General features: G+C 43.6%; 1 protein-coding gene across 3 annotated transcripts in view; it reads right to left on the bottom strand.

Moving 5' to 3' along the window:
* Positions 1 to 1,472: 1,472 nt before the first annotated feature.
* The window catches only part of RECQL (RecQ like helicase), a 20,899-nt gene continuing 8,812 nt past the window's right edge, over positions 1,473 to 13,559 (bottom strand). For all 3 annotated transcript variants that reach the window (XM_034442606.3, XM_087873661.1, XM_087873660.1), the window contains 10 exons: positions 11,539 to 11,737; positions 11,000 to 11,166; positions 10,485 to 10,566; positions 8,670 to 8,818; positions 8,472 to 8,589; positions 8,245 to 8,383; positions 7,182 to 7,273; positions 4,748 to 4,964; positions 4,430 to 4,559; positions 1,473 to 2,015 (listed from right to left, as the gene is read on the bottom strand). In XM_034442606.3, the coding sequence (XP_034298497.1) occupies positions 1,854 to 2,015; positions 4,430 to 4,559; positions 4,748 to 4,964; positions 7,182 to 7,273; positions 8,245 to 8,383; positions 8,472 to 8,589; positions 8,670 to 8,818; positions 10,485 to 10,566; positions 11,000 to 11,166; positions 11,539 to 11,737 (1,455 nt within the window). In that variant the 3' untranslated portion in view covers positions 1,473 to 1,853. The remainder of the gene's footprint in view (positions 2,016 to 4,429; positions 4,560 to 4,747; positions 4,965 to 7,181; positions 7,274 to 8,244; positions 8,384 to 8,471; positions 8,590 to 8,669; positions 8,819 to 10,484; positions 10,567 to 10,999; positions 11,167 to 11,538; positions 11,738 to 13,559) is intronic.

Genomic DNA, 13,559 nt, shown 5'->3' with positions numbered 1-13,559 from the left:
TCCAACTCTCTCCCCTCAAAAGCTGATGTGTAAAATGCTTAACTGTTTAACAAAATTTTATTTACCGTATTTTTGAGACTATAAGACGCACCGGAGTATAAGACGCATCAGGATTTGGAAGAGATAAACAAGAAAAAAAAATTTTTTTTTGCCCTCCCCAGGCCCCAGGAGCACTCTGCAGGCCTCCTAAACCCTCTGCGCATCCCGTTTTTGCGAAAAACTGGTCCGCTTTTTGCAAAAACGGGACGTGCGGGGCAGGGTTTCAGGAGGCCAAAAATGGCTGTATTCGGTGTATAAATTGCACCAACATTTCCACCCTCTTTTATGGGGGGAAAGTGTGTCTTATACTCCAAAAAGTACAGTAAACGATTAGATTGAATGCTCTGAAAGGCCAACCCGATGCATGAAGTTTATTTCCACATTTCAAAGTATTTCTAGCAGGATTACCAGATTCTGGAACAGCTTTGCTCCCTATTGCCATCAGTCTTGTAAACTCGCAAGATTCGTTTTTCTTGACCCATTGAGACTTTCTCTTTCACTCAGGGAAGGAGAAGTGAGGCTTAATACAATGTGGGAATAGAGTCTGTGTTTTTATAGCAGGCCTAATTGTTTACAATTGAACTTCACATGCTTAAGGAGTTTTCTGTAAAGAATCTGTGGGAGCCCAGGTTCTACATAATATAATCATTATATTCTAACTCTTTTCTCAACTAAACTATATTTTCCTTTTAAACTTTTAGGGCAGTTTTCAGAATTTCAAGGCAGCTTCTTGATATTCTGGGGACAATACCTTTGATGTAATAATAAAAGACATCTATTATAGTTTTTTTTTTAAAGTCATGGGAAATATTGTATTTCCCTTGACTTAAAAAAAACCTATAATAGTTTTACGTATTATGTAAATACATAATATATATTAAGTATAATACATATAAATATTAAGTATTAAGACTTAAGCCATGATTAAAACTGTTTATAGAGATATTAAAGTGACCAGGTTCAGATACTGTTCCAATTTAATAAACATTTACTTTGAAGTAGCATTTCTATACTTAAAAACCAAGATGGACTCTAAATCCTGAAGGTGTTTGTTGCTTACAGCCCTTCATTTAAGAGCACCATCAAATAGTTGAGTTAAAAAAGTAAAGGGCTACTTTGAGCTCAATTCAGTGGTGGGTTGCTACCGGTTCGTGCTGGATCGGGCAAACCGGTAGCGGCAGTGGGAGGCTCCGCCCACTCGCCCGGATGCTTCTGCACATTCGCAGAAGCTTCTGTGCATGCGGAGAAGCGCCGTGCGTGCACACACGAGTGAACTGGTAGTGACGGGATTTGGATCCCGCCCCTGGCTCAATTACATGATTTTTATCTGCAATCACTGGATCTCTCAGCCTTTCAAGAATTACTTTTGACATTTGATATGTCAGAATAAACTTCGCACGCTGGACTTTTCAAGGAGAAGCGAGTGTATAAAGTTGCATTTCAAGGCATTTTTATTTCAGCAGCAAATTAGAAGAGTTCATGCCAAAGAGGAGCCTCCCTTCTGGAAAAGCCATTTCTTTTTTTAAAGACAGGCTTACTTTCCTCTATGCCAAGCCTCTAACGTTTGCCTCAAACTTTCCAGTTCCATTACCGTAGGTTTTATATCTGCATTTAAAAAAAAATCTGACAGTGTGTATGTATGTTTAAAAACATCAGGAAAGCAGTTTCTTTTGCCAACATGGCTTGGTGGCCAGGTAATAGCAATCACCAATACGCGACCTGTTTTCTCCAACCAAATTCTTTTTTTTTCTGACTCTCTGGCCTGTCTTCCCACAGGCAAAGATGTGTGTAGGTTGTCCCAAGAAGCAACTTTCTTAATCTATGATCACAAGCTCATCTTCCTCTTTATTAGCCGTAAGTTTGACTTTTTTTGCTTTAACTTGATCTTTTGAAGGAGAGTCACCTTCCTGGTTTGGGGATGTAAACTTCATTTTCTTTCCTGGGGTCCTCGGACTGGATAATTGAGAACATTTCCCCTGTTGATGAAGCCATTTTTAACATATTAGAGCAAATACAAACTTTACATGGGTAATGCTTTTCTGAATCTTCTTGAAAGTTCTGGCAAATATCTATATATAAAAAAATGGCTCTGTGTGTGTTCCAGCATAATTCTGGAACGCTTCGATCAATTTCAACTAAACTTGGTACACAGATGACTTACTCTCTGGAAAAAATACTGTGGGGGTAAGACACCCCTAGCACCCCTCGGTGTGTGTGTGTGTTCCAGCATAACTCTGGAATGCCTGGGCTGCTGAAATGAAAAGGAATGAATTGTATCTATAGAGTCAAATCACAGTACTTTTGACAGTGATAGTGTGCATTTTGGATTCAAGTTCTGTTAAGATACAGCCTGTTGTGCCTTGAAATGGCTTCTACTGTACAGCACAGTGGAGTTGCCATGGTAATGGCTTCACAGTACTCCACAAGGGGGCTCCCTCTGGTAAGGGGGATTGGTTCTTAAAAAAAACCCACCCTAGGTCCTCAGCTTCAAGCAAAGAGGGCAAGTTGTCAGGGGAGGTGCCTGCTAATGAAGATAATCACCTCAAAGGCAGGATTGGGATAAATAAATACCTGGGCAACGCCAGGTTATCAGCTAATAGTTCCATAAAAAAGCAACATTTTGCCTTTCTCTGAGATAGGCTATAGGGATAGAAAAGGCATTGCTCTGATTAGACTAATAGCAGGCCTTCTAAATATGATCAACTCAAATCAATATGACCACTGCCAAGAGATTTTTGATAGCCGTAGACCAAACCTTTTGGAGGACACCTGATTAACTTCTCTAGAACTAGATATTAGCAATACAGGAAAGTGATAAAACGATGTGAATGTGTTTCAAATATTTGAAGCTTGTAGATCTATTACCACGCCATATCTCTTTGGAACTGATCGCGGAATCATTTAGCTGACACACGAGTCACATTTTAAAATGGTGGCATTTAATTCAGCCTCCCAGCAGCCTTTAACTTTATTATCTGCTCAGACCAGTAATTTAATGTTTGTGAGTTTCACAAAGCTGAGACCTCATGTGACTGCACAGATTCTACTTTAATTGTTCAAGAAATCATGCATCAAGTAGTTACTTGTGTAAATTGCTCCCAGCAGTGGTATTCAACCGGTTCGGACCAGTTCAGGCGAACCAATAGCGCCGACGATCAGCTGGCCCCGCCCACCCGGCCCCGCCCTATCCTGTCCTTTATTTCCTTCTTTCTGGCTCAGCTGATTTGCGTGGCACAGCTGATTTCCATGCCTCCACTGTTCTACTTACTGGGGCTGCCTTAGAAGGTAAGCAGCTGAGCTTCAAATTGCTGTATTTTGAACACTGCGCGCAAGCGCTTTAGGTGCGCACGCTCACCGAACCAATTGTTAATCCGGTTGCATCCCACCACTGGTTGCTCCCCTTACACAAACACAAGTTCAGGAAAAAAAGTATAGGGTGGAATTTTGAAACAGTCAGTTCTTGCTACAAGCTCACTGGCCCAAGGAAAACTGCAGCCACATCAAAATTCAAATCTCATTGAGTTCTATTATCCTTGGAAGATTCAAGACTAACAGAAACTGTCTTGGGAAATCAGCTCCAAGTAGAAACAGCTGCCTGTTCCAGAATTCAAAATTACCACCTTGATATTCCTGGGAAGGCAGCAGAGCTACGAGAGGCTTCTCAATTTGTCTCCAAGTTCTATCAGATAGAAATCAGGCAAAGATAACGAATAGTAACATCCTAAGGCGCTTCTCAGCAATATAAGCAGGGGTGAAATGCTCCCGGTTCGGACCGGATCGCCCGATCCAGTAGCGATGGAGGCAGGTGGTTCGGAGAACCAGTAGCAAAAATCCCTTCCCCCCCCCCTCATGTCCAGCTGAGCCGCACAATCATCAGAGGCTTTTTTTTTTACTTTTAAAAGCATTTTTTCTACAACCTCTTTGGCCAAAAAAATGCTTTTAAAAATAATTTTAAAAAAAGGCTCTGATGATCATGCGGCTTAGTTGGGATCATCAGAGGCATTTAAAAGAAAAAAAGGGGTTTTTTCTTTTAAATGCCTCTGATGATCCCAGCTGAGTTGCCTGATCGGCAGAGGCTTTTTTAAAAAGCCTCTGCCGATCAGGCAACTCAGCTGGGATCATCAGAGCCTTTTGAAAGCATTTTTTTACAACTTCTTTGCCGAAGAGATTGTAGAAATTATTTAAAAAAAAAAAAAAAAATGGGCACACCCACCCAGTCATATTACCTCCCCCCCACCAAGCCACACCCACAGAACTGGTAGTAACAAATTTTAGATTTCACCACTGAATATAAGCTATAGTGAAGATTAATAACTTTGAAATATACCACAGCCGGAATGACTGGATACTGCTGTTGAAAAATAAGGGGGGAAAAATAACACAGTCTCACCTTAGCAGTTTTATTTTTGCCCTGTATCCCTTGCATAGTGATAACATGACCCTTATCTTTCAGAAGGTTAGCTCTGGGTCCTATCTTCACGTAGGATATTGTGGCGAAGGCTGTAAAGCTGAAGTCTTCCCTGGAAGGCAAAGTCTTTTTGTTAACTGAAAGGGAGGATTTAGAGAAGGATTTTACAGGACATGCACTAAGATTAGAAGCCAATTGCTCAAGCCAGCAATCTGAGTAAGAGAGACAAGCACTGGGGTGATGAAGAATTTACGTGGGTGGCACGGGAAAGGGCAGATTTTAAAAAGCCGCCGAACTTACTTCAGATACTGCTGCAGAATCAAATGGGCAACGATTCTCTCCAATACATCACGGGGAAGTTTGGGAGCAGCAATCTCCAATCCCAGTTTCGATAGACCCTTCCCCAGCCAAGCATCGATCAACTTCAGAGGAGTGAATTTCTGCTTCATTTGGTCCACCTGCTTTAAAATCTTGATGAGTTCCCTGCAGTGCTCCGTCACATCCATCTTCTCCAACGCTGAGAGGAGAGAATTCACACACATGAACACAAATATCAATCCCAAGGAAAGCTAGCAAGATAAAAGCAGTAATTAAGATTCAGTTTCCGCCCTACATTGGACCTTTTGGGTAATCAACTCCCATGTTTCTAAATACCGGTATGTAAAAAACAAAAAAAAATATGAAAGAACAGAAACCAATCAGGGATCTGCCCAGCAGAGGGGTCCAATAAAAAAAGAAAGTGAACCAAACAAATCTGAAAACACAGGTTCTCTTGTCCACGGGCCAAATCTTTCTAATTTCTCATACAGTGATTGTCAGCTTTGGAAGCCATATTGACCCCAGAAGCTTCCACGCAGCTTCGGAAAGTAGGAGGGGGGGGGTTAGTTAGACATAATAGCATCCTTCTTTTCGGTCAAGGTGAGGGTGCTCCTGCATCTGGAGGAGTGGTTGCAGTGGTGGCTCAAGTTGGGACAGATGGTGATTGAGCCATGTGATGGACTGATGGGTGCAGGGACTGGATATGGGGTTTTGATTTGAGGGAAAACCCGGAACTCTCAAGATTCGGGTTTTCCCAGATATGCCAGTATACCTATTCCAATAAATGAAAGATTTGGGATGACGGAGTTTTCTATTGGAGTTGGGTTGTTTTGGAACGCTGACAGTGATCAGCTGCATCAGCCACTTTCAAAGAGGCCCTAGGTATCCATGGATTCAGGACTTCAGACTATGCATCCCTAATTCAAATATTGCCGGTCAAGGAAAGCCTAACGCAAGTCTATCGATAGCATCCTAGATGTTCATCTCCACAAACCAGTTGTGTAATTAACTGGTAAGCACTTTAAACTGTACTCCAAAATCTCAAGAAAACAGACATCAATGAAAGTGTTTCATATGACCAGTTTACAACTGGGGAAAAAAGGCGGCATTATCTCAGATTATCACCTGCATTTCTGTCAATTGTGAGAGCCCTGGTGGCGCAGCAGACTAAAGCACTGTTAAGTAACACCAGCTGCCTGCAATTACTGCAAGTTCAAATCTCACCAGGCTCAAGGTTGACTCAGCCTTCCATCCTTTCGAGGTAGGTAAAATGAGGACCCGGTTTGTGGGGGCAATAAACTGACTTCATATAAAAAAGAACACTGCTTGGGGGGGGGGGGCGAAAGCCCTACTAAGCAGGTATATACAAAAGTATGAAGGCTATTGCTTAACGCATTGTAAGCCGGCCTGAGTCTCTGGAAAACGGCGGCATATAAATCGAACCAATAAATAAATAAATAAACAATAAATAAATACTGTGTTTTCACGAAAATAAGACTGGGTCTTATTTTCTTTTGGGCTCCGAAATAAGCACTAGGGCTTATTTTTTGGGGGGGATCTTATTTTTTCCCCCATGTACAGGAGGTCCACTTCTTCTGCTTGCTCATGGCGGGGCAGGCGGCCATATGTGAGGTTGGGGGTGGAGCTGCCTCACGTGCCCCGCACTGCCTCAGGGCCCCCACAGCCAGGCCATTCTATTGTGTTGTGGCCGCAAGCAAGCATAAGTGGGCCTGTGGCCACATGGCCTCCTGCTGCACATGGCTGATGGTGCTGCTGCTGTGAGGCAGGTGTTGGGGCGTGGATGGTCTGGCTGAGGGGGCCCTGGGGTAAGGCACTGTAGGGCAGCTCAACCCCCCTCACCTCATAGCCATGGGCAACCAGACGGAATGGGCAGCTGCGCAGGCTCTTGAGTAGGGCTTATTTTGTGGGGTAGGGCTTATATTGGGTGCACATGTAAAAAACCAGGCTAGGGCTTATTTTTGGAAAAGGTCTTATTTGGGGGAAGATATTAGACTGGGAAGATAACTCATGCCTAAGACATTTCTGCTATCTTTTCTCATTTGCACATGAGTCAAACAAATCTATTACGCAGATGCCTTCAAAAGCCCCGATAGAGAAATGGTTACTCATTTGATTTGGGAACGTCTGCTATGCTACGCTAACTTTGATCAGCAGGAAAGTCTGACGATATTCTTAACAGTCTCTAATTGTGCCTGGTGAACCGTTACGCTAACGGCTGAACTAAAGCAGAGATATACAACAGGGTTTTGGAATCCGGAACAATGACTCACGACCGGCTTTTATGCCTATGCAAATTATCACTTTCATCTTCAACCTCTTAAAATTCCAGTTCGGAAAAACCGAGTTGGTAGCGATTCTCTCCGTTGGGTTTTCTTTTTCCTGCTCTCCCACTTACTCTCTTCTTGGCAGCAGTTATCACACATTTTATTACAACTGGCAGAATCCCAGGCCTCGTCAAAGTGATGAGCAATCTGGACTCGGCGGCATCTGCAGCAGAAATACCAGAGTCAGAAGCAATCAGTGGGCCTACATACGCACAGCCACCTACTGTCTACGGATACTCCTCAACCACTTACAGCAGGGGTGTCCAACTCAATTTCATTGAGGGCTGCATCAAGGTTGTGTTTGACCTCAGGGGGCCAGGGTGGGCGTGGCCAGCTCGACATCACTAATCAAGGCTCTGTTTTCGGCCCCGCATGGCCCACCCGGGCTTCATTTTTGGCCGCGATGACTTCCTGTAGCCCTCTGCCAGTGAAAGTGGAGCTCAGAGAAGCTGCATGCAGTCCTCCCGGGCTCTGTTTTCGGCTGTAACAACCTCCTGCAGCCCTCTGCCATTGAAAATGGAGCTTGGGGAGGCTGTGCATGGCCCTCCCAAGCTCCATTTTCACTGGCAGAGGCACCGCAGGGCAGCCTTTCACTGTTTCCAGAACTGGCCCGTGGGCCAGATCTAAGCACCCCGGGGGCAGGATTCGGCCCACAGATCTTGAGTTTGACACCCCTGACCTACAGTCTACGGATAATCCTCAATTGTCATTGTAAGTTGAGGACTATCTGTATTTGTTTTTGAAGTTCTGACATCTGCCCCTTCCCCAATAGTCACATGACTGCATTTTGGGCACTTGGCAACCAAAATTACAACTGTTCACAGAGCCCTAGTCACATGATCTTACCTACAACATTTTTGCTGGAAATTGGCCTTTACTTTTAGTTTCCAGCAAAACCTGTCCTTTAGCATATGATGGTTTCGCTTAACAACTGCTGCATTCACACTGCACTTAACCACCATTGCAAAAAAAAAAGTCATAAAATCAGGTCCGGTCACACGGTAACCGGCTTTATGACTGTCATGACTTACAACCAAAAATTCTGGGTTTAATCACGGTCGAAGATCAAGAGCTACCTGTAGTTTCAACACAGGAAAACATCTGTCAGTCCCATCAGTGAAGAAAGCCACTTGCCTTCCCATATCGTGACAGTAGGAAACCATCCCATACAGCTTCTGTTGTCCCACATTTTCCATCACCACCATAGTGCTGATTCTGAATATGTCACCAAAGCCATAATATAAGATGCAATCGGCTCTCTGGTCATCCCGACCTGGATTGAGTTTAAAAAAAATATACATTTTCACCCGCAGCTAAGAATCACAAATCTCTCTCCAGAATATGTTCTTGCTTAAGTATACCTGCGCGTCCGCTCTCTTGGTAGTAATTTTCCATGGATTTACTCATGGAATGATGTATGACGAACCTCACGTCTGGCTTATCAATTCCCATGCCGAAAGCAACAGTGGCCACCACAACCTGAAACGTAAAGACGACGAAAATCAGGACATTAAGTCATTCCCGGTTGAATAGAAAAACTTCCGTATCACAAACTCCACCTGGATTTCGTTGGCACACCACCGCTTGTGAACTCTGCTCTTATCTTTGGGCTCCATATTTGCATGGTAAGTACCTGCTTTAATCCCCAGTTTTTGTAAACTCATAGTAACTTGCTCAGCATCTTTCTGGGAAAAACAGTAGATGATTCCTGTGTCAACAAAATAAGTAAAGGCTATTTAATGTAACAGAATAGAAGCAAAAGAGAAGGTTATTTAACCCAGGGGTCCCCAACTGCCAAGGCCGTAGCCCACTACTGGGCCTTGGCCCATTCAGCACTGGGCTGTGCAAATGGTGGGTGAGTGTGCATGAGCACACAGCTCCACTTGCTAGCGCAGCTCCATTTGGGTGAGCAGTGGGCGTGTGTGCCATTTGCGCAAATGGGAGCTGCACACACCTGCCACTCACCATCCGGTCTCCCTGTCCCCACCAGACAGCAAAGCCAGAAAGGTTGGGCCCAGGGGTGAAATCCAGCAGGTTCTGACAGGTTCTGGAGAACTGGTAGTGGAAATTTTGAGTAGTTTGGAGAACCGGCAAATACCACCTCTGGCTGGCCCCAGAGTGGGGTGGTAATGGAGATTTTGCAATATCCTTTCCCTGCCACGCCCAAGCCACACCACGCCCACCAAGCCACGCCCAAAGAACCGGTAGTAAAAAAAAAATCACCACTGGTTGGGCCCCCTGATTTAATCCATTTAGCATAGTGGTATTCAGTACGGATAAATATGGCTTCATGCATAATCGTTTGGTGAACCAAACCGTTGGTATTGGGTGCTTCATATTTGAACTGAAACATACACAAGGCTGTTTTATTCCTGATATTGGTCAAATGTTGGCTGCTCCTGGAAGGGTTTCCTTTGGGGAGTGGGCAGGGAAGGCTTAATAGCAATGAAAAAACCAAGTTTTAATGGTTTCTTGAGTGATGGCAGCAATAGATGAGAGGAAGGAGGAGAGGAAGGGATGAAAACATTGAGAAGATAGGAGGCAAGCAAGCCAGTGGGATGATACTAGTAGCTCAGGGATGAACCGTGTGGTCCTTGGTGCTCTCTGAGCTTGGTTGTTTTCTTGCAGATGTTTCATTACCAAACCAGGTAACAGCATCATTGCTAGTAGGGAGTGAGGTTCGCTCTAATTTTATATACTACTGACTTGCCTTGTCAGGGTTGATAGAAGTCGTCTTGGTGGTTCCTTGATTGGGTTGTTGTTTACTGTTAGCTCACTTGGCAGTTCCTTGATTGGGTATTGTTTGCTTCTTGATTGTTAATCTAATCTTAATCTTGCATTAATCTATGCACATCTGGTCATGATTACTGTGGAGGAGGTGTTTTGGACTTTTTGTTTCCTTTATGGCCTTTTGATTGTCTCTTTTGAATGGTATGTAGTTGTTGTTTATGTCTATGTGCCTGTTGGTGGCTGATCTGCTTGCATGCCAGGCTTTCAGGAATTCTCTTAGCAGTGGGATTTGCTATGATGGAACACTGGTGGTGGCAGCCAATGGGAGAGAGGGGAGAGGGAACTGCTAGGAAGATGGGAGGGGCAGTTTTGCCTTATTTGTACCCTAAAACCACTCCATCATTGCTTAAAGTTTTGTTTCAGGCAAAACCCAGAACACACACACACACACACACACAAATCCACAGCAGGTGCTTAATTTCCAGAAGGCAATGTGTTGGTTTTTTTTGTTAGATTGAAAACAATACACATTTTCTATTTTGAGCATGTGCTCAGTACTCAAACAGGGTGTGGGACAAGGCTAACCATGGTGATCTCTTAGAGATGCTATCGTATTCTCGGAAGGGATTCTTTAGACTGTTCACCTGAGAGGCCTTTGTATCTTCCATTGATGAGCTTCACAATATCCTCAATGCAATTCTGAGCAGATGATGGCTTCTGACGAACCTAAAATGAATTAATTTTTTTTTTTCAAAAGGCATTCAAAAATCCCTTTTAAGTCATTTAAGCTTTACATAAATTTAAAATTAAAAGCAGTCTCTCAGTATGGAATGTTGAGGCCATCTGTTCTAAAGTCAGTACTTTTCAGCTCCGGCAACTAAAATGGGTGGACTTCAACTCCCAGAATTCTCCAGCCAGTAGGCTGGCTACATGTAGAATTCTGGGAATTGAAGTCCACAAATTTTGAAGTTGCCAAGGTTCTAAAACACTGTTCTAAGTAAATAAAATAAGAGCAATGAAAGCAGAATGAAGGACAAATTAGTGATCTCCAGACTTGCGTTCCAGCAGTCCTGGACATTTTCCCAGAAGATATAGGGGCAAATTAGAAGAGATTTTAGTAATTTAAAACAGGGTGGGGAACTAATATTAACAAAAATACCTCATAATAGAGATTGGGTCGGTTGAAGGATGCTGTGAAGGTGATGCATTTGGGCACGCAGAGGATATTCTGTGCATCGCGCAGCACATGTCCTGTCGCAGTGGCAGTCAGTCCAATCAAGGGAGCATTGGGAAACTGCCGTTTTAAGATCCCAAGCAATTTGTAATCTGGATGTGTAAGAAAAGAGCAGAGATGTTGCATTACATCACTGATTGTGGGCCAAGTTTGGTGTAGAGGTTTAAGGCACAAAAGGTAGAAATCAGGAGACTGTGAGCTCGTGTCTCGCCTCAAGCATGAAGCCAGCTGGTTGACTTTGGGCCGGTCCCTCTCGCTCAGCCCTAGGAAGAAAAAAGCAGTGGGAAAGCATTTCTGAAAATGTTGCCAATGTTTTTCTTCTGACTGGAGAAATCCCCCTCACTAAGCGCAAGATAAAATGTATAGGATAACGTGCAGAGAGGGGAAGAGCAGTAATTTGATTGCTAGCAGAGAAAAACACCAATTCTCCCTCTTTGCATTAAGTGTCTCCTGGGTAGATATACCAGGTCTGAAGTCATGCCCCCATTGGCTACAGCAATGGACCTCGTCTACGGCAATCCGGGTCAGCTGTCCTGTTTGATAAGCTTTTTCTAGCTTTGACATAAACATCTTGCTTTTCGCTATCTTCTCTGGAGTCACATAAAGAAGCTTCAGTTGCGAGTTGCGAGACAGCATTTCGGCATGAACCCACTTCACGTGTTCCTGTGTGGGAAGAAAAGGAGATCATTCAAGCCAGTTAGAAAATGCCAAGGCCTGACTCAATATGGGTCAGTTTGTCACACACGTTTTGGCACAAATTCCCCTCAGACATTTCCAAATATTTAGTTGCTAATGTTAATGTTGCAGTTCTTCCCAAGTGAGGTACAGAAAATTAGTCAGCGTATTCATGACTGGCAGAGACATGGTAACAAGGTCAGCCAATGAATAGGGCTTAGTAACAAGGTCAGCCAATGGGAGCTGAGACAGCAAGGAGCCTGGGCGTGGCTTAGCTGTGCTTAGCTCTGAGTGCTGTGCTGAGACCTGAAACTGAAACTAGTCTGCTCTCTGAACTGAAACTGAAAACTGTTCTCTCCTCTGCTTTTGGTATTGTTTGTTTGTTTGTTTGTTTTATTAGATTTATATTTATATTTATTGTATATTTACTTATGTGTTATGTACAGAAAGAGAAGTTAATGAATCCTGCTGAATCAGTCAACTGTGTGTGCTTTCTGGATGTGATTGCTGCTGCAAACTCTGGCAAAACTGGACATAGGGGCATCATGCATCTGACTGTGTATCGGTAATGTGTTCAATTAGTGTTTTTCAAACTTGCCGATTGTAAAATAGGTGGACTTCAACTCCCAGAATCCCTCAGCCAGCCATGTAAAGTTGCCAAGTCTACCCACGTAAAGTTGCCAAGTTTGAAATACACTGTGTTAAACAGCAGTCCATATATTCATACTGAATACAATAAATGCTGTTTTGCTTTTTTTCCCCACAAAAGGTGCCTATTTTAAATATCCATTTCAGAGATGTGGTCCTTTACTCCTTCAACTGTTGACACCACTTATCACTGGACATACTGGCACGAGTAGTCAGCAAATAAATTTAATAATGATAGTCATGATAATGATAGTCTTTCCTGCTTTTCTGCACTACCCATTATATAATCATTCCTTTTACAAGTACTGTATTTTTTGGAGTATAAGACATTCCGGACTACAAGACACACCTACCTTTTTGGGGGGAAGAAAACAAGAAAAAGAAAATCTGCCTCCCAGCAATTTGCCTCCTTGCAGCAATCAGTGAAGGCCGAAAATGGGGTGCGTGGAGACGGCAACAGGCAATGGCAATCCCTGCAGCCTGAAACAGCTGAGGGTCGGGAGGCCAATCCAACCGACAATCAGCTGCTTGTGCTAATCAGGCTGTGCTGAAGCTGAAGCTGAAACTGAAACTGAAACTGAAACAGGCTGTTTGCTGTTCGCTCCAAGGAGGCAAATTGCTGGGAGGCAGAGGCCAAAGGGTGAGGGCCGGCGGGTGGGCAGGGCTACATTCGGTGTATAAGACGCACCCAAATTTTCATCCTCTTTTAGGGGGGAAAAATGTGTGTCTTATACTCTGAAAAATATGGTAGTCCTCAACTTATGACCATAATTGGGACCAGAATTTCTGTTCTAAATCGTTACGTTAAGCTGAGTTGGACCCAATTTTATGACCACTTTTATAATGGATCATTACGCAAATCACTTTGGTCATTAAGCGAATGCCACAATTTCAGGTGTGAAGCCATTCTTCCAAATGGCCGTTTCTTGCTGGAAACCAGCAAAGTAAAGTAAAGTAAACCATGTGATTGGAGGACACTGCAGCTGTAATCAACGCAAACTGGTTCCTGCATTGCGATCACGTGATCACAGGGATGGTGTGATGGTCATAAATGGGAGGACTGGACTCTTTTCAGCACTGCCGTAACTTGAAATGATCACTAAGTTGAGAACTACCTGCATGAGGCTTGTTTACAGTTCCAATTTTCAGCACTAGAAGTCTG

Source organism: Pantherophis guttatus, chromosome 7 (assembly GCF_059756535.1).
Source record: "Pantherophis guttatus breed Tessera chromosome 7, ASM5975653v1, whole genome shotgun sequence".
NCBI classification, from domain to species: domain Eukaryota; kingdom Metazoa; phylum Chordata; class Lepidosauria; order Squamata; family Colubridae; genus Pantherophis; species Pantherophis guttatus.
Note: the sequence above shows the minus strand (reverse complement) of the source record. Positions and strands in the feature narration are given on the sequence as shown.